At 43.6% G+C, this 19,913-nt stretch overlaps 1 protein-coding gene and 2 long non-coding RNA genes across 6 annotated transcripts in view; 1 reads left to right on the top strand and 2 right to left on the bottom strand.

The window, feature by feature from the left end:
• MGLL (monoglyceride lipase) overlaps positions 1 to 19,913 on the top strand; it is a 101,647-nt gene that overhangs the window by 35,484 nt on the left and 46,250 nt on the right. Inside the window, exons 1-2 of one of the 4 annotated variants that reach the window (XM_053989261.1) lie at positions 4,235 to 4,530; positions 5,601 to 5,739. In XM_053989261.1, coding sequence (XP_053845236.1) covers positions 5,615 to 5,739 — 125 coding nt within the window. In that variant the 5' untranslated portion in view covers positions 4,235 to 4,530; positions 5,601 to 5,614. Of the gene's footprint in view, positions 1 to 4,234; positions 5,015 to 5,039; positions 5,387 to 5,600; positions 5,740 to 19,913 lie in introns of those variants that run through there. The other 3 variants (XM_053989260.1, XM_053989259.1, XM_053989258.1) reach the window with 3 other exon arrangements.
• On the bottom strand, positions 6,397 to 8,421 carry LOC128813857 (uncharacterized). Its single transcript, XR_008439199.1, has 3 exons — positions 8,207 to 8,421; positions 6,829 to 7,024; positions 6,397 to 6,692 (listed from the first exon to the last, which is right to left on the bottom strand). It is a non-coding gene; the product is annotated as an uncharacterized LOC128813857 (long non-coding RNA).
• LOC128813856 (uncharacterized) lies at positions 9,350 to 9,657 on the bottom strand. Its single transcript, XR_008439198.1, has 2 exons — positions 9,586 to 9,657; positions 9,350 to 9,507 (listed from the first exon to the last, which is right to left on the bottom strand). It is a non-coding gene; the product is annotated as an uncharacterized LOC128813856 (long non-coding RNA).

Raw genomic sequence — 19,913 nt, 5'->3', positions numbered from 1 at the left:
AAATGCCTTCCTTTTCATACTAAAAATGTCTCAGAATTTGGTATTAATAATCTTGTGGGTTTTTTAATAAAAAAAACCCAAACAAATATCCAACTGAACCACCCAACAAAGTATGCATTGCTTCTATAATGAAAAACAACCAGTTCTCAAATTAGCATCTATGTAGGATAGGTAATCTTCTATACATCAGTTTAAAAGGCTGAAACTGATATTCAATTACTGTATTTTTAAGTGTGTATTTTTTGCCCTGTCAAATAAGGAGCACAGTCAAGATACTAATCACTCCACTCATACAGCTGCAGTTTGCAAGTCACAGATTTGTGACTTTTCATGACAGCATGATTTGCAAATTTTTATTACCTACAAAAAATTAGGACTATTTTTACCACTATTTATTTACATGGTAAAATTACTTTGACTGTAGTTTTCATCTAGGGGTATTAAACCACTTGTAGCTTAAACTAATAATTTTATTCCTACTGACTGGGGAAAGTGAGATTACTGGGGGGCAACACATCAGTGGAAGCCTGCAAACAATTTCTGTGGTACTCATGTATTCCCTGTGCTTACCCTTCAACCTTTCTCCATTTCACACCAATTTGTGAGGAGGTCCATGAGGCTGTAGAATTTTGCAGAACAATATTGAGCTACTTATAATTCCTCCTGACATTGTTAAGATTAACCTGGTCAATACAATATTTTCCTCTAGTATTTTCTTCTTCAGTCTGGTTTGCCTGACACCAAGCTTCTTTTTTGGATGTAAGACATTAAAATAGATATTTTACAGGCAAGTGAGAACAGTTCATCCCAGCCCCCACTCATGCCTCATCCCCATACATGTCTTATTCAGGAATACCAACAGAAAAGCAAAGGCAGATTATAGAAATAAGTAAAGGTGAATGACTGGACTCTGTCTAAGGATTAATAATAATAATTTAAAAAAACAGCCAAAGAGAAGGGTAAATCCAAATTAATTACTCTAAACTGACAGCTTTAGTGGCATTGGCTTATTTGATTTTCACTTGATTTCGATTCTTCCTCTTCATGCTTCATTTCCCATCATTTCCCACGTGTTCTATTGCTTGTTCTGTCTGTTGCTCTCTCCAGCTGCTCCCTGACTACTGTAACTTCCAGCATTTTTCTGGTTTTGAAGCAGATTCTTCCATAACCACATACTCCTGATATATTTTATTATTCTGTCCTCCTCCTCTGATATTTTTTTCCTCCTTCTTGTCAGCAAATGTTCGCTTTGTGGTCCTGGTGAGCAGAATCCCAAATGGTATAGCACACAGAGCCTATCAAATCTACTCCTCAAACAAAACCACTGCTTTAAAATTTAGGAACATGGTCCTGTCAACAAGAGCAGAAGGATCTCATACAGTCTATTTGCCTTTGCATGTCAACAGGATAGGATCCATTAAAAATTCATTTTGGGAACAAAAGCCTAACTGCAAAGAAAGTCCTTGTTCCTTGTTCCCTTACCCTACTATCAGAGCTACACACCAGCCTGCTCCTCTCCTCTCCTCTCCTCTCCTCTCCTCTCCTCTCCTCTCCTCTCCTCTCCTCTCCTCTCCTCTCCTCTCCTCTCCTCTCCTCTCCTCTCCTCTCCTCTCCTCTCCTCTCCTCTCCTCTCCTCTCCTCTCCTCTCCTCTCCTCTCCTCTCCTCTCCTCTCCTCTCCTCTCCTCTCCTCTCCTCTCCTCTCCTCTCCTCTCCTCTCCTCTCCTCTCCTCTCCTCTCCTCTCCTCTCCTCTTGCTGTGATATCATTTCATGACATGTATTTACTCTGTCATTCCAGCAATTGATCCTTTCCCTAAAATTTGGTTCATCTGAAAGTGTACCCCTTTTCTCTATCTTCCTGTGCATACCTTGGGGGTCAGTGGAGACACTTGATTAAGCAAGGCTCAGCCTTTAATAAACCAAATATCCTTTCCTACCAGGATTGAGTAATTGCTGAGTTAGTGTAAAGATTCACCAAGTGTGAATCTGTTTTTTAATAGAAGTTGATTTACCCTAAGCTCTATTTCTGAAATGTATTTCACTCTACCAAGACAAGAGAAGATGTTACAATCTCATAAATACTGCATGCTCAGGCATCCCTTTGCTTTCTCACAGGGAGCCAGTATGCAGTAATTGCTCTCCTGAAGCCTGGTGTATAGTCTGGGTATCGGGTACATGAATTCCCCAGACACAATCCAGTTTTCTCCAGTGGCTTCTCATTCACAGCTTAAACTCTGCAAAATAATAAGACAAAAAGTCAGCAGTTGCTCCTCATTCATTTTCATGTTGTTAACATTGAGATGGGGAGGTGTGTATCACCCACGGGAAGAAATGTCCTCAGATTCCTGGGGTCTTAGGGAAGCTGGTGAGAAGGGAAGGAGCTGTTGCTTGGTTCTTCTTTGCAGTGCTGTGGTGAGGGCAGGCTGCACCACAGTTATGCTGTCTCCAATTTTAGCTACACCGAGGTTAACAGGCTATCAAGGGAATCATATATCTGGACTGACCAGGGCAGGCTCTCAAAGTCAGGATCTCGCCCTTGTGTCCCAACAAAGGTTGTTTTCCTTGAGATGCTATTTTTATCCAGAAGTTTAAAAAGAGATTTTCTCCTCAACTCCCTCCACCCCTCTGTGGCCTTGGGAACTCAGATATTCCCAGCACCACAGCAGGAGAGGAGCCTGTTCCTGGCATCAGATTTCATGGATGGCTGTAGGGAAGCAGTAAAGTGTTCCTGGCAGATAAACCCTGAGCAGGGGAAGAGGCTTCTTTCCTTCTTTCTTTTCTTCTTAATCCAGTTATTATCTGATCTGTATCATTTAAATAATTATATATGTCCTTGCTTCTACCATCTCTGGAGCTGGCTTGTGATAGCTCTTTAATTCCACCCATTCATACTTAGATAGTAACTGGCCTAGCAAATGGTACAGCTCCAGGTACAGCTCCCAGGGCTCTGCTTAAGAGCCATCTGACCTAAATCTCACTCATTATAAACAACCATGCATTTTTTTTCCAAACAACAGCAGTTAGAGGAACATGTAATTTTGCTTTTGCCATTTCTAACTAACACCCTCCCCCAGGCATTTAATATAAACGACACTGAAAGATGAGTAAAATAAAATCTGGTTTTGATTTCCTTTTTATTTTTATATGGTGCATCTCTGAGGCTTTGCATTTATTGTTATTACTGTTAGCATGTATTTCTTTCCTTTCCTCAACTTTTGTTCACAGATTTACACTTGATGAACATGTTGCTTCACTTCAAAAATAATGTTAATAGCTGCCTCTTCTTAGAAAGGCTTGAGACCTCTAAGCATATGTAGGCATGTAAAAATGAAAGGAGCTGATGAAATGTAAAACGCATGAATCTGTGCTCAATCAATGCTAACCACTTAGCAGTATTAAATGACAAAATTCTGTATTGGGATAGCTCCCCTTAAAGCTGGGGAGCTATTTTGACTTCAGGGAACCTTGCTGTGACAATTTTTATAAGCAAGTATCATATACCACCAAATAGATCTCAGATTACAGAGTTAGCAGCACATGTATTGCATATAGTCTATAGTGATATAATGATTTATCTGAGTATAAATCATATGCTGTGTTTATAAATGGCCTTTACCCTGAATGAGGCTGCAAAGCTTGGGCACTTCTCTAGACTTGTATCGGAGTGATCTCCCCGGTATGGCTTCAAAGCCTGAAGAGATGCACATTAAACGCAAACAGCGAAGTTTGGTGTTGGGATCCCAAGGAGCTGTTCGGACCGAGATGCCCAGGAGGCAGCACGGCTCCACGATGTCCTCTCTCCGAAATTCTGCGCGAGCAGCCGCCCCCGGGGTGTCTTCGCTGTCGCCCAGCCCGCAGCAGCTGAGCGGCCGCCCCTGTGCCCAGATCCCGGTGCCGGGGGCTGCGGCCGCTCCCCCCGCCGCGGCGGCCGCATCAGCCCAGCGGGGCGGCGGCGGAGCCGGTGCGGAGCCCCCGCGGGAGGGCACCGGGGAAGGGGGCGGCCGTGCCTCGGCCCTCCCCACGGCCGGGCGGCCCGGGGGCACCGCGGGGCTCCCCCGCTGCCCGCCCAGCCCGGCCCAGCCCAGCCGAGGGTGCGGCAGCACCGCCCGCCCCTCCATCCATCCTTTCATCCATCCACGCATCCGCGCATCCATACATCCTCCATCCATCCACCCACCCACCCGCCGCCCTTCCGCCGCTGTTTCCCTGCCTCCGGGAGCAGCCCGTGCGCACCGTGCGGTGGAGCCACCGCGCTTCGGCTCCGCCGGCGAACGCGGGGCCGCCGCACCCGGTCGCGGCAGGAGGATGTGTGTGCGAGGCTGGCGACCTGGCATCGCGTCCGTGCTTGGATCCTCCCTCCTCCCTCTCCTCCTCCTCCTCCTCCTCCTCCTCCCCTCCCTCCCGCTCCTCGCCTGGCAGCGCGGGGCTGGGGAAGTTGCGCTTACACGAGAGATGGCTTCGCAGCGGGGATCGCTTTGAGGAAAGGTCTCCCCCTCCCTCGCCTCCCCCCCGTCGCCGCGGCCTCCGAACTGTAAGTGGCAGGAAGGAAGTAAAGTTGCAAACAACCTGCCGCGGCAGGAACTTTGTGAGCTGCTCCAGCTGCATGTGTTCAAGGTGCCTTTGATGTACGTGCAGCAGCTTCTGGAAAGTGGACTGCAGCTTTCCCACCCGCCAGCCCTCCTCTCCCCAACCCTTCCCAGCCTCCCCTCCCACCACCGCCACTTCAGCCCGCACACGCAATTTGTTTGAGGAAAAAAAAAAAAAAAAAGTGATGAACGAGAAGTGGTGAATTACCCAAGCGACTTTCCTCAAAGAGCGAGCGAGCCGGGCAGAGGAGCCGGGGCGAGCCCCGCGCAGCGCCGGGAGGGACCCACCGAGCGCCCGCCGGGAACCGCGGGGCTGCCGGGCTGTGAACGCGGCTCCGCAGCGAGATGCAAAAAGCCTCATCTGCTTGCGTTTGACTTGCGATGCCGGCTCCTCACTAGAATGCAAACCCTTGAACAGGATGAGAACAGGTTTGTGGCAAATTCTCTTGGAAATGTTTCGCTCCCCGCCGCCGCCGCCACCTTCCTGTCTGAGATGTCAGAGAAGATCTTAATGATGACACGGTGGCAGATACCTCTGCTGTGTACCCTCCACTGTTCTTTGGAGATGTTCCACCAGAGATAAATCTTTTATGCAGCTGTCTTTTCATATCTGTAGCGATTGCTGCATAATTTGCTCTTGATTGCAGTTAAAATACTCTCTTTAGGATCTGCTTCACAAAATGATGCAAAATAAACTCAGATGGGAGAAGTGTGGAATAGAAAGCTGTAAATGAAGACTGATGGTGGATTGCTCTTCCCTTCTTCTTGCTCTCTCCCTCCCCCAATGCTCTACCTCTAAATGTGAGCCTTTTCTGAACAAAAACATTTGCTAAATTTCTCTTTTAAAGCAGAGATTTTGGGGGCTCTATGGCTGTTGTTTTGGGAGCAGCCTCCCATCAGTGGTACTTGCCTTACTGATTGACTTTCTTGAGTGTCTGTGGCTGCCAAGCCTATCAGCTTTTATCTTGTTTTCACCTGTTTTAAAGTATGCCTTGTTTCTTCTAACACTTTGCAGGTCATTCTTCCAGAATGCCAGAGGAAAGTTCCCCGAAGCTGAGTCCTCAAAACATCCCATACAAGGATCTGCCCCATATCATCAATGCTGATGGGCAGTATCTCTTCTGCAGGTATTGGAAGCCAGCAGCATCTCCCAGGTGAGCACTTTCAAGCAAATGTCCTTTCTACTATCACTAGATATGACTCTGTTAATGCAATTATTATTTATAGCTATTTACAGGGTCGTGTACATGGAGCTTTATAGAGCCCCTAAGAGAGCTTTCTCTCAACTGAGAAAGTCCCTGCTGTAAAAATTGCATTCTCCAAACCTTAACTTGCTCGAGGCAGCCTTGCAGATAGAAAAGTGGAACTACTGTCATTCCATGCACAGCTGGCTTGGTTGGCAGCTCAATATTCTACCAAGTGGCTCTGGCAGGTTGCTGATGCCTATCAGCAGTAAACAGCTATCCCCAAACTAATAGCACAGGCAGTCAGGGAGGACATGCATACAGGCTTTGGAATGTTCACTCCTGATTTTCTCAGTGTCAACAAACTTAACATCAGCATCTGAGTTCAGTTTCAATAGTAATAGTGGGGCAACAGGCAGAATGTTTGACGGCATTGCTTTTTGACTGGTTTTAAATTATTTATACTTAGTAAATGATTCAGGGAGCTTTCTCACTGGCAATTGCAATTTCAAAACTGACTTGTGTGATAAACACAGACAAAGAACGTGATAGAGAATTTTTTCTAATATTTTTGTCATAATTTAAATAATCTCTTTAATAGCTTTAATCTCTTTAATAGCTTTCTGTGCTAATTATGATCTCATGTGGCTCCCATAGTTATGATCTTTTTTCTTCCAGTATCTGCTGGCTTGGCATGTATTTGTGCTGCCACTAGTTATGTAGGTATCTACTTCATAAAAATCTGGATATTGCTTAATTGTTTTCTTTTTCTGCAAGCCAACAGGAAGAGCTGTGTTGGTTTTATATAGCTAGAAAGCAGTCACAGGAACAAGTTGTTCAATCTGTAGTAGGGAGTTAAAGTTTATCCTGGCGACCCAACAGGTTAGACAACATCCTCTGCCCAAACCAGCCTGGCAACTGCTCTGAGGGAGGGATACGGGTCCAAGTTAGATGGCCTTGGGGTTTATGCCTACAAAACTAAGGGACAATGGGAATAACATAGGGCTGGGTTAGCACTCAGGTATTAGAGAGGGTGGGCAAGCACCAAAATACACTGACCTCAGAGGGCAGGACAGTGCAGCCACCTCACCATAGCTCCACTGCCCAGGCTGGGCTGCAGGACAGAGGTCTGCTTCATGATCTCCTGGTCTACAGAGCATTTTATAGTTGCTTCTACTCACTGCCTTTCAGAAACAAGGAGGAAGGTTTCTGGCACTGATGCATTACATAGTCTTTGCACCAACCTGAAGATTGCCTTTATGGAAAAATAATGCTATGAAATCAAGGCTCTACAGTGAAACCAGGCTGTTTTGTATTATAATGGTAATTAATCATTAACTACCCGTAACATTCATCACCCAGTTGTGGAACTGCTTTTTTATCACATTTAATTTCTTACCAAATTAGTAGTGGGTGGATGGGTCTTTGTTCCAGAAATGATAAGGAGCTGAGAGTGAAAACTTGGTGTCTAAGTCCTCTGGGTAGTTAATTTTTTTTAGTGGTCTCTGCACCAAGCAGTTAATTAAAAATGAACTTGTCCTAGTTTTGTGACAAGAAAAAGTGGATGGGATCAGTGTTGCTCATTTACAAGGAGCTCCTGTGTGTGTGTTTGCATGTTTGTGTATAAGGAGGGGGTGTATTGTTTATTATTAGCTCTTCATGAATTGTTATATATGAGAGATGGTAAGAGACTGAGTAACAAGTCAGTGCCTGGATCCTGTGATCAAGACTGCTCTTGAAGTGCTTTGATAGGCAAACCAAAAATACATTATTTTGCCCCCTTTCACTTTACATAAGAAGCTCAGCTTTTTCTTCTTCCTATGTAGAAGCTCAGCAACTTTCATCTAATTTTAAGCATTCAGCAAAATGGATCTCTCTCTATATATGTATAGGCAGAGAAAGAGAGACACCTCAGGGGACTTTTACAGGCCTGTTACAATTTATTTCAAATACTGAAAGCAATTCTTTCAATCTTCTAACTCAATTGTTGATTCAGGTTCAAATCTTAACACTAATGAATGATGCTATAACCGTCAGACGGTGGGATCTTTCATTGATCCATTATGTGCCTAATCCCAGCTAGAGCTGTAGAAATACCTCTTCACTGCAGATGCCCAAAGATTATCATTGACTTGTCTTCTATTAGAATAGAACTTATTGCCCTTGATCCCTCCCCCAGGGAGGGGGGTAACCCAGGATGTCTGCCAAAGGAAATATTAAAAGGTAGCCCTAGCCTGGGCTTGAAGAGCAGACAATGGCCAGGCAGTCTCTGAAAGTGGGGATGGCTGACAGACATCACCCCTCGGAGCTGGTGCTTCTTTTTTATCTCCTTAAACAGACTCATAAATGTGGATAAAAGTCTGTGGCAGATTAATGTGCTATAGCATATTTAAGAAAAAAAAAAAAAAACAAACAAACAAACAAAAAAAAAAACCACCAGAAACTATTTTTTTCAGGAAGATGGAGAAATTTTGTGAGGTATTATTGCTTCATGCTCACAAATACCCAGGCTCTGATCCTGTGTGGTGTTGATCTGACTGATCAGCCCATACTGGTGCACATATGGAAGCTTTGTTATAAGTGCCACTGAGGCCAAGGTTGTCCTGCCAGTGAAAGGCACCTATTGTGAGTTCCTCAGCAGGGTCTGCTTTGTTTCAGAGAGGGATTTAGGTGATTACTTCACAGGAAGCTGACACACAAAGGCACTCAAATGTCATAATGATTAGATGGGGTAGATGGAGTAAGGAGTAATGGGACTAAGGAAGAAGAAAGACAGTGTTTTCCACTTGTTTTTGGCGTGGGAAGTCACTCCCAAGAGCAGAGCTGGGGTCTGGGTGTCGTCTTCTCTGGCTGCCTGCTGGCAGCAGTGCAGGTGCAGCTTCCCTGGCCAGCAGCCCTGCAGGCTGCCCAACTTTTGAGCCAGTTCCATCTTAAAGTGTAATTAAGCGGTCCTGCTGAATGCAGCAGGGAAGAAAAAGCAGTGTGTTCTGGAGTCGTTTTCATGTTTTGTGCCAACAACAGAACTTGTGAACGATGAAAATGGGTAACTCTGGCACCAAGTGCTCACTGCTGAATGCAACACTTAGCATCTGGGCAAGGCATGGCACTTTCAGGACTTTGTAATGTTTGTCGGAATTAAATCATTAGAACCAAACAGGACTGATCTCATGCCTATAGCATGTCCCAGTAGCCAAAGAAACCCTACTTAGTGGGAAAGCAGTCACTGTGTAAACATAAACAGCTCCATGCAAGGCTTAAACCTCTGTCACCACCCTGAGCACTCTGAGACAAAATATGAGGTAACAAGAGGTGAGGAACTAAGAAACCAAGTTCTATTCCCAGCTCTCAGACAAAGCTGCTAAGAATAGATGCTGATGAGGAAGAGGAAGGAAAGTTGGGAGGAGAAGTCGAGACATTTCCTTTGAGGCCCCTAAAGGGCCTGGGGAACTTCAGAGGTGACCTTCTTCCTCTGTGGTCTGTATCCCCGTAGCCTTTCCTAGATGCTTCCTCCATTCTTGTCACTACCTAGATAAGCACAAAGAGTTTTTTTCTGGGGCACTTTTAGCCCCTCTTCTTGACCTCAAGTAAATCCTGTGAGATTTATTGACTCAGAGTAATTATTTCAAAGGTGCTCATAGCTGCAGCTGCCACTGACTTCAGACAGAGTGATGCCCGAGTCTCTCCTGGTAGATCCATCTGGTAGATCCACTTTAAGCTGGACACTTGAGACACTTGAAGCTAGAGGATATACTTGAAAATGTGATTTCCAGACATCTATGAATGTGAGCTTCCTCATCACCAAAGAGAAACCATTACCTGGCTAGTTAGCATGGTGCTTGAGTGTCTCTCACAGAGTGGTCTCTAGGTGGACTTTTAGAGGGTTGCCAGGATCCACTGTGGTTCTCTGCCTGTGGGTCACAGAGGCATTCCTGGGCCATTGTTCACTTACACTGGAATGGGTTGGCTCAACTTCAGACATCGTTACCACAGTTTAAGTAAACAGAGTTGCAATTGTCTGAGTAAACAGTGCCTTTCTAAGGGTTCTTTCAGTTCTACACCTGAGACGTGTTTAAAAATACAAAATTGAACAAACAAAAGGCACCCACTTCTCTATTTACTTTTTACATTTCTTTTACTCTTTGAAGAACACCTGCCATTCTTTTTGACTTGTTAGTAATGAAAGGCCAAGCCAATAAGGAGAAAACAGATTTCTCTGTTCCCCAAAGATTTTGCAGATGTGCCTGTGGTGCAGAAATACAAACTGCTTTTATATTTTAACTGGCCCTTAAATTGTAAATATTGCTTGATGGTTTTGGCATCTCATTACCAGCACTTCCATGCCATTTCCAGAAGAACAGTGCAGCTCCCAGCATGAGCAAATGACAAAATTGAATTTGACTTTCAGACCTTTCCAAAGTGAATAAATAAATAAATAAGGCAAAGTGAAGTCAAAGCAAAGGAAATCAAGTCGCTGACTATAATGTCTTTAATTATAGTGTATTGTGTTAGTCTCTAGAAATACTCAAAGCAGTTTCTAATTCAGCATCATTCTTGAAGAACACTTTGTTTGTACTAATGAGGTCAACTCGAAATTAAAGCCAAATCTGTAGGATGCAAAGTGACTTATGTCAGCACAGTTTGCTGTAGGACGAATTCAGCTCCCTCTGTTTTTCTGATCCCATTGCACACACTGCAAAGGGAAATGACAATGATCATTGTCAAATCAACATTCCAGGCTTTGCTTGCTGTATTGCTACTGCCTGAGTTTCTAAAGCATCCCTTCTTCTCATCAGCTGTGTATGTGTTCCTTTAATGCCTCTGTTATCTTTGCTCCACGTGACTGTCTTATTCACTGTGAATGGGGGCATGCTTTTATGATTCCTTATGTGGTTCCAGAGGATGGGCAAATTAGCAAACCAGCTTTGTGTGAGAGGGACTCTGACAGACAGGGGAGCAGCTTTGGTTTTCACTGCAGATAATTCCAACAGGCTTCCTCAGTATCATAATTTTTTTTCAATCTCCACAGGAATGTCCAACACAAGCAAATCTGCCTTGTATTCCACAGAAGCTAAGGGAAAAGGTGAATAGCAAGTGGAATAATAATTGTAATTAAACTGTCCCTTTTGCTCATTGCCCTGTTAGGATCTGCTTCTGAGCACAGGTGTACAACTTTGTGACATCAGTCAATGGGAACAAGGTGACTTCTGGAGTTCCCTGTTGTGAGTCTCAAAGCAGTAATATTTGATCCTGATCCTGAAAGCAGCAAAAAAAGCAAAATCAGTCTTAGTTCTGTGGGCCACCTGATGAATTCAAAACAATGCTGTCCAGTATAGTGAATATAAGAAGCAGAGGTAGAAATAGGAGAAAAGAAGAAAAATGGTCTAAAGATAGTGATGTAAAGATAATTTTTTCTGCTCCTTATTCTGCCGGAGACTGAAGGATAAGCAAACCTGGCATCTGTAAAAGAAACAGTTCATTTGCTTTTAATTGGAATACAAGTGTGATGGTCAGTACTGGCTTTGTGCCATGACTCTGATGGATGCCCAAGTTGGCCACTCAGCATTTAGAGATCTTTATCCTGGGCAGACCCTCCATTGACCTCTTCTTCATCTCATCAAACTGGAAATGCTCTGAACCAGCTATCTGTTGGTAGTGACACAATAGCTGAAGCAGACAACCCAGTGATCATACCTGGGTTCCAGATGCAAGAGCACTTTACTTCACTGCTATAAGGAATATATGGGTTTAGTGAAAATAATAAAAGAGCTGCACACAGTTCCTTGCTTCAATTTCTCTAGCAATCTTGGAACATCCCTTGGGAACACACAGCAGCTCCTTTGGATCACTGTGAATACATCTACAAGAACTGGCTGTACAGCTGTTCTGGCTGGAAGAAGCTGTTTTTTTTCTAGATGTCTGTAGCAGAGGAGTTGGCCTTGCGAGTTCCCTTCAGACTGCTGTGACTTTGTCCTTTTTAAAGTCAGGGTGAACATCTGACCTCTTTGTTCTTCTAGGGAAATTGCATTGTTGTAAGAGCTGTCCCTGCAGACATATTTGGCTGAGCTGCCTTCCCTAGGTTCAGGCGTGTCATGCCCTAATGTGTTCCCACTTGAATGGAAGCCACCAGTGTTTGAAACCTCCTATTGTCCCTTATGCAAGAGGTGTGACACAACCCTGACAGCAAATGGCTGATTATTCCAGGTATCCAAGGAGGTAGTGTTGCATCTTGCCAATGAGATCCTAAAGATATGCTTAGGCAGGTCCCTTAGTTCATCCCACGCCAGTTATATCCTTAACTACACCAGCCATCCCTGTACAGCACAGACATTCTGACGCTGTGTCAGTATGACTTATTATCCATAACAGGAAAGAAGGAAATGAGCAAACATCAGGATAAGTAAAGTTTTTAGACATCATTAAAATTATATCTCCTCTAGGGTTTCCTCTTGCAGACCAATACAGTTTCACTTATGTTAACTGAAAGAAAAATACTGGTGCAGCAATCCCAAGCACCAGCCTTGGACTAGTCCCAACCACAAACATCTTCTAAAGCAACCAGACTTGGGGGAGTCACTGGGTGGTGGGAGGAAGGCACCCCAAGCTGACCAGACTCACTGCCCAGACAGTGGTACCAAGGTGTGGCCTTGGAGCCAGGGAGGGAACAGCTGGTGGAAGCTGTCCTGGTGGCCACAGCACTGCAGTCAGATTTACCTGCCTCCAGGCATGCTCCTATGGGATATCCCCAACAGCAGAAGAGGGGATAGATCTTGGTCTTGGTCTTTCTCTGCTTGGGAATGTGTTTGTTCCTCTTAGGCAGATGCAGTATGTTTGTGTCTGAAGGGATTCACTCTTTTTGTAGCAGTTTTCAACGTCCCAGAACCTTGAGTAATGCCAAACTTCAGGAGTACTTCCACTGGCATGAAGGAGTCCCCCCTTCTGTGTCAGACACTGGCTCTCCAGCCAGGAACTATCTTTATTTCTGTTTGGCAGGCACTCACTTGATGGAAGCCTCTAAATCCTCCCATACTGAGTGGTGGCAAAGGCAACTTGCAAAACCTAGAGAATTTAGTTTAAAAAAAGAACAGAAAACAGGAGGCAATGAGGAGCAGAGAACAGGCAAAACATGGTAAAGACAGCCATTAGACACAATGACCAGTGATTTACAGAATCATATTTACAATTTATCCATACTTTTGTTTCCTTGTCTACAACTGCGTGTAGTCATCCAGTCAAGTGACACAAATTGGGGCTGGAGTGTCTAGATGAAAGTTGCCAGAGAAAGTAAGTTATTCCTTGAGCAGCTGGTGGTTGAAGGATGCTTGATGTTTGAAGAGAGATTTAAAATAAAATCTCCTAAGCAATTAATTAGTTGTTCTCTGCTGCTCTGCTACAATTGTCTCAGTGGCAATCATTGAAAAGAAAGAACAGGTTAAAAAGGGGAACAAAATATTGACAACTGGGATAAAGCCAAACATTCAGCAGTAACAGGGTAGTAATTGTTTGCTCTGGTGTTGTGTACAGGTAGGTAAGGAGAAAATGTACAAACTGCTATAGATTTGGTATACAAGAAAGATTCCTGATCTTTCTCAGACATCTGTCTGACCTGTGATAAATGTCTTGCTCTGTATGTTTTCTTTCTTCCTTGCTCAAGCTTGAAGCTTGCAGAGTGAGGAAATAAGACCTAAATCATTGGTCTTTTTTAAGAACAGAATTTGGTTTAATTTGCTGTAGATATCAGCAGGTTAGTTGGTTCACCAACAGACAAGATGAGCTTATTTTTATGATTTTTCAACATACTTTTAACTTTTATTTTCAAAACTATCTCAGTGGGCTTTCAAATTCAACTGTCAATTTCAGAAATCTGCAATGGTTTAATTTGCTGGGTGAAAGGCATTAGGAGTGACAAGGAAGCAGTAAGTAATTAAATTTCTGTAAGATAACATCTAGCTGACTTTAATGGTTAAACTTTTTCTTCATTTTTTCAATTTTATGTGAGAGCTAGTCTACAATATTTGGAGAATTAATATCTGTATTCTGAGCAGCATTCATAATCTCATGTTATTAAAAAGACATTCAAGCAATCAGCATTCAGTCATCCTCTCCAAACAAGGGATGTAGAGCAATTCAGCCCAGGTTGTCCTGAAAATGCACAGAGCATGTGATTATTAGATACCCACAAATTCATTAGGACTGAAAGATTTTTTTTATTGACTTTGTTCTTTCCAGTTTCACTGTGGCCCCTTCCATATAGCACAGGGAACCCATGGTGATACTTTAACTCTGCTGCTGAGCTCCTGCTGCCTGCTTTAGAGTCAGGTTTCTACTCATGCTGTATGTCCATCCTTGCCTCTGGCATGCTCTGTTGCCACAGGAAAGGCTTTTTACCTCTGTGCTTCTGTTTATGTGGCAGTGGGAAGAAGGGTTGATCCTTGCTTGGGGTGGGGTAAAGAGAATCTCTTGAGGTGCCACTCATCTCTGCCTTGTGTGACCTCTGCAAGCGGCCTGGTTGCACCATTTGTAAAGCATTTTGGGTTTTCTGTACGAGGAGTGTTGTACAAAAGCCAGCTGCTGTTATTATTTATCCTGTTTATTTACTGGTCACATTTCTCAGAGCTGGGGAATGGAAAAAAACAAGCAATCAGCAGATTCACTTTGTTTACATTTCATTTCACTTTCGGTGTTTGGGGAATGCTGATTTGTTAAACTCTATTCCTTCCTTTGAAGCCTGTAATTTTGCATAGTGGAAACATTGCCTCATTCTTACACACAGGTTCACATTTCTGTTTTGAAGCATTTTTTAAGGGTTCTGCCCATCAGAGGTTTGCTTCCTGCTGGGCACATTCTCCTCCACACCAGCTCTCACTCTTTCTTTGCCAGGAATTGAAGCAGTAGAAGCTGGCCTGGCTGCTGGGGTTAATAAGAGTGGTATTGAAAGTATTTGCTCTGGATATTGTTGAGGCTTTTTTTAAATGGTCAGAAATACGTGGTACAGTCTCTGATGAAGTGTTCCACATGAAACACAGCATTCCTGCAGCAGAATAACAGCTTGTGGTTTAAATAAATGTTGTTATTTCTGCTCAGCTGTAGGTGTACATGTATGTTTTGGTTCAGTGAGTGCCAGATACTGTAAATGAGTATTGATTTCCTTTTCTATTTTAAGCTTTTCTGCAGAAAAGACATCCCACATGCCTTTGGCTTTCTTTGCCTGTATCTAAAATGATTGCACCCAAGGACTCATCTAACTAAATACTCTTTTTTTTTTTTATTGTTACCACCCATCTTTATTCTAGTAGTTGCACCTTAAGTTGGACAGGTCCCCATTCACATTTTGGAGCTTAAAACTATTACATCCAGCCCTTTTTGAGAGCAAATCAACAAGGCAGTGATTAAAACTCATGGCAGGTAGGTTCCTTATTTGTGTTAGCATGGCAGCCCTCACTGTGAGAGTTGAAGCTGCCTTGGTGTTAGAAATGAAAGAACATTTTAGGAACCAAGCCTGCAGTACCTAAAGCCTTTGGACACCCAGATTAGCTCAGTGCAGCCAAGAAATAACACATATTGATTTGGCAACCATAGGCTGAAATCTGTATCCAACTCTTAAGTCATCTGTAGGCAAACCATTGCACCTCACCGGTGACTAAAATTCACTTTGGTCCAAAACATTAATAAATATTTCAGCCTTTAAAGCTCCTGTTGCAGTGATCATTGTTTTAGCAGCATTCCATGTCTCATGTTTAACTGCTGCATTCAACTTTTCTTCCTACCTCAGGTCTACAGCAAACATGGAATAGTAAATTAATTGGAACATGCTGAAAGCCTTGGCAAATGCTTTGCCTGTGACATTCCTAATTTCCCAGAGGAGTAGCTGCTGATATTGATTTTGACAGAGCCTGTAAAACCTCTTGCTGCAAAGATTCCTCTCATAGCTGGGCAAGGCTGAAGTGCAGCACTGGGATGTGCCAAGATTTCATTGGAAATTAATGTGTTTAATATCAAAATATGTTAAAATATACATAAGCCCGTTATGATTAAGAAATAAATCCTTGAGTTTCTGTCTCTAGGTTTATGGGATAATTCCATCCTAGATTTTGGAAAATCATGTGGAAAACCTTGGCAATTTAGAGACCCATGCTACCTCTGACATCTGAACTTACAACGAGTTTGTCAGTTAGTTAAGGAAAACCAATTAAGATCTCTGCCAACACAGAGGACTGCTGACAAAATTGGATCAGGAAGGTAAAAGTGAGGATGGGCAATTGACTCAGTGCAGGAAGTAATCAGGAGTTCCACATTAGGAGTGGAATTGCCTGGCCACAAACAGTATTACTGGGTCTAAGTATTTCAGGGAATTGAAGTCTTTCTTTAAACCATTGCCATACAACTAGGAATTGCACTGTCAGTGCAACTTTATTAAAAAGTTATAATAGCATAGTACCTTGACTTCACAGAACATGTAAAGTGTCATCTCCTTTCTTGCTCCTTCTTTATTCACAGCTCTTTTCCTGGAAGGTGTCCCTGACCATGACAGGAGGGTTGGAACTCGGTGATCTTTAAGGTCCCTTTCAACCCAAACCATTCTATGATTCCAAGCTAGTGAAGGTTTGCCCACATAAGCCCCAAATGCCTGATCAAAGTACTTCAGTCATGCAGGAATAGCTCAGAAACATTCTGACCCACTTGTGTCAGGTGTGTGCTTCTCAGCCTCTTCCCTTCACAGGTGCTGGGGTGCTGAGCTGAATTCTTCCTGAAACAACTTTTTCAGTACTGCTGGTCATGAGTTGTCTGTACCATCCACTCCCTGAAATAGCAGCTTGAGACTGGAGGTATCAGTCATGGCTACAGTCTGAGCCATGGAAAAGCCCATTTTCAAGAACCATTGATATGGGGGGGGAATTCACTGTGAAGCACCTCTGGTGCACCTGGGTTCAGACTATGAGTGATGTCCTGCATGAAAAATACCTTGCAAAAAAATTGAGGTCAGAAGAAGCCTGCAGACTTGTGTTACAGAACTTCAGCAGGTGCCACTTAACATTTAGATGTGGTACTCTCTGGAGCACTTATTTGTCCCAAACCACAAGCCCTTAGTTATTTGAAAATAACTAAGCAAGCAGCATGTTCCTAAGGACTTAAACATTACCATGTACTTGTGTGGATCTAACCAGGGGGATGGCGTTACTAAATAAAATAATTTCCATCATTTGGAAGCTACAGAAGCGTATCTAAAACTCCTCACCTCAATAACTGAATTCTGCTGTCTATTTCCATCTTCTGTGCTATGCCAAAAAGTGAGATTAAATTGTAAAAATGTGGCTGGGATGCCATGTAAGGAGCATTCTTGCATGGCTTAATGAAATACACCTTGTTCCTTTCTGGGAAGCTTCCCTTCTTTTAGGGAAGGGAAGTTGGATTTCAGGCTATGAACTTACAGCAGCAATAATGACCTGTCACTGGAACAGGTTCCAATGCTCTGAATATGCCAAGACTTCAAGGGACTGTAAAAAGGAACTGATTTTGCACAGCTACTTTGAAACAGAGACATACTTTTATATAAAAAACCCTATTTTTGTTCAGAGAGCAGGTGTAGTACTGAACTAGTGAGTAATGCTGAGTTTCAGTGATAGTGACAGTGCAGAAGAAGCTTCTTGCCCTTCAACTGCAGCTTTCTCATGCTTGGAAAGGACAGTCCATCTCACTACACAGGCCTTTCTGTTTCCAAGGCTTTGGCTCACTAGGCAGTGTCTGCATTTTGATTTCAGGAAAAAACTGCTACACGACTGCCTAAACAGTCATTTTTGTCCCTTTGGAAATCATTAAACATTCAGTGCAAGTGAAGAGGAGGGAGAGTCTGTGAAAACTGTTCTTGCTCTTACTCCCTGTCTGTTTGTGCTCCATTGAGAGTGGTGGCCCTGCAGCCATCACTCATCTGCAGTGGCTGTGCTTCCAAGTCAAAATGAATTTTTAATAAAACTAACTAACAGAAGTACTTTATTTTTCCTGATTTCCAAGGGGATCTGTGCCAGAAACTCTTGTTTCTTGCCATATTCTCCCTCCACACCCTAAAGCTAATCTAAAAAATTTGGGGGTGATTTCAGGTTGACTTGAATTTTGCAGCTGATATCTTCTATTTAAGCAATGTTTTGCACTGTTTTTTTAGGCAGACACTGACTACTTTGTGCATCTATCCCTGTATCTCTCCTTGGGAGATATGACCTCCATTTTATCTCCCTTGTAACCCTTGTACTGAGCAAGGGCTGAAGCAGAGCAAAGCACAGGACTGGGATGTCCAGTTCCAGCATTCCTCCCAGTCAGGTCCTGGGGCAGTTCTGTCCCTCCACATCATCCCTTCCTTGGTCCTGTGTGTGTGGCAATGCCTACCCCTTTTCTTGTTGGAAGCAGAAGTCATAATCCTTCCTTCAAGGCTTCCTGTGCTCTGTAGAAGGGCGGCAGCCACAGGAAAGCTCAGATCCAATCCTGGATTGCCCAAGTCTCCAAGGATCTTGTCTGTCTTGCAGGTTCAGAGCAGCAGCTCTGGCAGCCAGTTCTGCCAAGCCATCTCCCATCTCTGATATCAAAGTGGAGGAGTGTCTCCCCAGGGCAGTCCATGTAACCCTAGAATCCCTTCCCCTCAGTTTTATCCAAGAAAAGGGTGGGAAGATCCAACCCGTGAATTTTAAGCTACACACCAGGCATTTCACCTCTGATCTCAGCTTCATGTCCCCTAAAATATTACTGCAAAGTCTCCTTGAAAATAAATACAGCTGATCTTAAATGTTAACATTGCAGAGATTTACCCAGAGCTATGCAGTTGCAAGGACCCAATAATTCTTTCTCTCCCACCCCCACCTGAAATTTCCTTCCTCTCTTCTCCCTGTATTAGACCACTCATGAGTTATTTTCAGTGACAGCTTGCTTTTTGAAAAACTACAATAAATCAGCTTAAACTATTTCTCCACATTGTTTTGTGCTGGCTCTAGCTGGATCCTGTTGAACCTTTTGTTATGAAATATATTTGTACTAACTGGTTCTGTCTCTGCTCTGCTGATTTATGATGTCTGCACTTTCTGAGGTGCTTGGAAAACTTAGCCACGTTTCTCCTTCTGGACGGTTTCAGAACATGGCAGTTCTGAAATGTCCTCCTAACTCTGTTCTTGTAAGGAGTTGTGATTTTGAGATGTATGATGAGACCAGGCTTGCAGACTGTTGCAAGAGGGTTGCTTACTGGAGCAGGCATAGATTTTAAGACTGAGCCCTGAATCTCTATGGTGTAAGACAGCAAGATGGTGCTTAAATTAACAGCAGCCCCTTCAGAGGGGCTTGCATGGGAACTTCCAAGCCTGAGGAAATGAGGAAAGAAAGCAGGAAGCAGAGCTTGCTGAAGAGGCTTATTTTTTAACTGCCAATTTAAGATCTGGACAGGAAAAAAGCTACTGATTCTACTAGTCTAGATCAAACCACATCAAACACAAATGTACAGAACCCTCAACCCCCACAAGCTCTGTATAGTCAAGCAGAAATTGTGAATTGTGAGCACAGTGCAGGGTCCTCTGACATGTTCTTTCATGCATAAAGGTTTTTCAAAGTTAAATCCCAGAGATAAACTCCTCCAAATCCAGAGCTCTGTGAGGTACCCATGCTAATGCTGTATGGTCTCTGATTTTGAGAGAAGGTTGATAGACACTCCCCTCCAGGCTATTGACATCCTGATTTGCTTTTTTCCCTGAATTGGGAAGAATAGTGATAGAGCTGCTAGAGAGAGGTGGCTCCCCAGAGCCTGGGCCTACATGGCAAAGCTGTGGGGCAGTCGGGCAGAGGCTAAGAATGCAAAAACCTGAGCAAGAGAGCAAGAAAAGCCCTTGGGTGAAATGTCTCCTTGAAACATGGATTGGAATTGGGAGAAAAGTCACTCCTTGCACCCTCACAGGGACATAACTCAGATGTTTCCTAGAGGCAGAAGGATGGCATGAAGGGACACACCTGACTCCATAAATATTCCTGTCTAACTGGAGACACTAGGCTGAACTCATGCTAAGTGTGTAGGTCACAAGCACGCATAACATGAGTGAGATTGCTATAGCTTTTTGTAACCCCTACACATGGCCCAAGTTTTTTCAGGGTTGTCTTGGGGCACAAATCACCTCCAGAAA

Source organism: Vidua macroura, chromosome 13 (genome assembly GCF_024509145.1).
Source record: "Vidua macroura isolate BioBank_ID:100142 chromosome 13, ASM2450914v1, whole genome shotgun sequence".
In the NCBI taxonomy this organism is placed as follows: Eukaryota; Metazoa; Chordata; class Aves; order Passeriformes; family Viduidae; genus Vidua; species Vidua macroura.
The sequence above is the reverse complement of the archived record's forward strand: the minus strand, read 5'-3'. Positions and strand labels throughout refer to the sequence as shown.